The sequence below is a fragment of the Tupaia chinensis genome, unplaced genomic scaffold (genome assembly GCF_000334495.1).
Source record: "Tupaia chinensis unplaced genomic scaffold, TupChi_1.0 Scaffold000494_1, whole genome shotgun sequence".
NCBI classification, from domain to species: Eukaryota; Metazoa; Chordata; class Mammalia; order Scandentia; family Tupaiidae; genus Tupaia; species Tupaia belangeri.
The window spans coordinates 2,648,281-2,650,124 of NW_006160006.1; the positions used below are offsets into that span (position 1 = coordinate 2,648,281).

General features: G+C 66.1%; 1 protein-coding gene across 3 annotated transcripts in view; it reads right to left on the reverse strand.

The window, feature by feature from the left end:
• BIN3 (bridging integrator 3) overlaps positions 1 to 1,844 on the reverse strand; it is a 48,681-nt gene that overhangs the window by 481 nt on the left and 46,356 nt on the right. For 2 of the 3 annotated variants that reach the window (XM_027774942.1, XM_006156461.3), the window contains 2 exons: positions 1,726 to 1,837; positions 1,487 to 1,621 (listed from right to left, as the gene is read on the reverse strand). In XM_027774942.1, coding sequence (XP_027630743.1) covers positions 1,487 to 1,621; positions 1,726 to 1,837 — 247 coding nt within the window. Of the gene's footprint in view, positions 1 to 1,412; positions 1,622 to 1,725; positions 1,838 to 1,844 lie in introns of all 3 variants that reach the window. The other variant, XM_027774941.1, reaches the window with a different exon arrangement.

Sequence of the window (1,844 nt, forward strand, 5' to 3'; positions counted from 1 at the left end):
TGGCCAGGCTGCCTGATCAAAGACCCCCCCTGACAGCAGGTTTGGGAGTGAGGCTAATGGAGGCCGCCCCTTACTGGCCCGGCCTGGCCAGGTCCACCTCCACTCCTGCCTGAGGAGCCAGTCAGGGAGCAGACGGCGCCCCGCCTGGACCTGACGCCTGCTCCTACCCCTCCGGCGTCCAGCCGTCTCTGGGGAGCAGGACCCTACTCCAGCTCCAGACCTGGAGCCATGAGACGGTGAGGTGGGTGCACCGGGGGAGGACAGAGGGGTCCGCCCCCACTCCCCGCCACCGCTGAGTCACAGGAATGCTCACTTCTCCATGACTAACGGCAGTGGCAGCCGGCTGAGGGGGAGGCTGGAGCTGGGGGGCAGTAAGCAACCCCAGCTGCTTGGTTACGGGGTGTCCCTCGCCCTGCACGACTCCCATGGGGACCCCGCAGCTCCCTCCTGGGAACATGCCTGGAGCTGAAGCAGCTGCCAGGGCTGAGCAAAGGAAGGCCGGGGAGGCGGGGAGGCCGGGAGGCCAGGGTCTCCCTCAGAAGCCCACTCCTCCCTGGCAGAGGTACAGTTGACAGCAGGAGGTGAAGGTGGGGAGGTCCTCCCTTCTGCTGGGGTCCCCTTACCATCCAGAGACCACAGGGCCTGAGCATGGGGTAAGCTCCACCCAGGCTTCCCCATGAGCCCCCAGCATGCTCTCAGGGCCGGCAGAGGTGGTGGCACAGGTCTTCCCTTTGGTACCCAGTGCTGGATCACAGGCATGGTGACGGCCACTGGAGGGCGCCAGATGCCCAGCCAGGGACAGAGCCGACCTTCGGCGCTAGGATCTGGAGGCCTCCAGTCAGTCCCCTGGTGGAGGTGGGCTGGGGCCCTGGGATTCCACCTGGCTTAGGCTCCCCAGCTACCCCTCGATTGCCAGTGGGACGACAACCCTGCTACAGGCCTGGACATGGGCGGGGCGAGGAGAGCTGAGCTCTGTCCTCATGACCTGCAGGCAGGACACGGGCTCCTGGCCTGGCCTGACCCTCCTGCTGCCGGCCGACTGGCATGCAGGGCCACAACACCAGAGGTGCCACACACTTCCCCTAGGCTGTGCTCTCCCTGTGGCCTGCTGAGAGGGTGATAAACAGCTGGGGCAGAGCCAGGTCCTGCGAATGGACCCCAGGGCTCCCCGGCCCTCCAGCTCTTGCAGGCAAGAACTAGCTGGCCCCAGGGCAGGGCCTGGAGGGGTAGCTGGGTGTTCTTGCAGCTCACGGGAAAATGTGAGAAATTGAGGGAAGAGCTGTTAAACCCAAAAGGACTGGGACCACACCAGGACCAGGGTCACCAGAGTGATGCTGGAGGTCCTGGGTCAGAGCCCAGCCAGCCTGGAGCCCACATGGGGGCCAGAGTCCTCGGAGGCGGGAGGCTGTCACCTGTGCGTGAGATGCATCCACAGCCGTGCCTGTCTCCAGGGGGCAGGTGGGGACGTGGCACACACAGGCCTCACCTGTGCCCGGATCAGGGCCTCGAAGCTGGGCTGGAAGTAGTCGAGCCGGCTGCCGTAGAAGCGTGGCATCTCGTCCAGAAGTTGCCTGTTCTTGGCCTCGAAATCATCCCGCACTGGCCGCAGCTCCTCTCGGGCCTGGGGAACGAGACCTGGGGCTGCAGCTCCCGTGCTGGGTCTGGCCCCATCGGCCCCCAGTGACAACAGCCTGCCCGCCTGCCCCTCCCGCCTGCTGGCCACACCTGGTGTAGCTTGGCCAGTACGGGGCCCGTCTTCTCCTTCTCCTTGTGCTTCTCCACCTTGGCCTGCAGTCGCCGGTAGTCCTGCAGGGCCTGCTCCCGCCGCTTCACGGCCCTGCTGA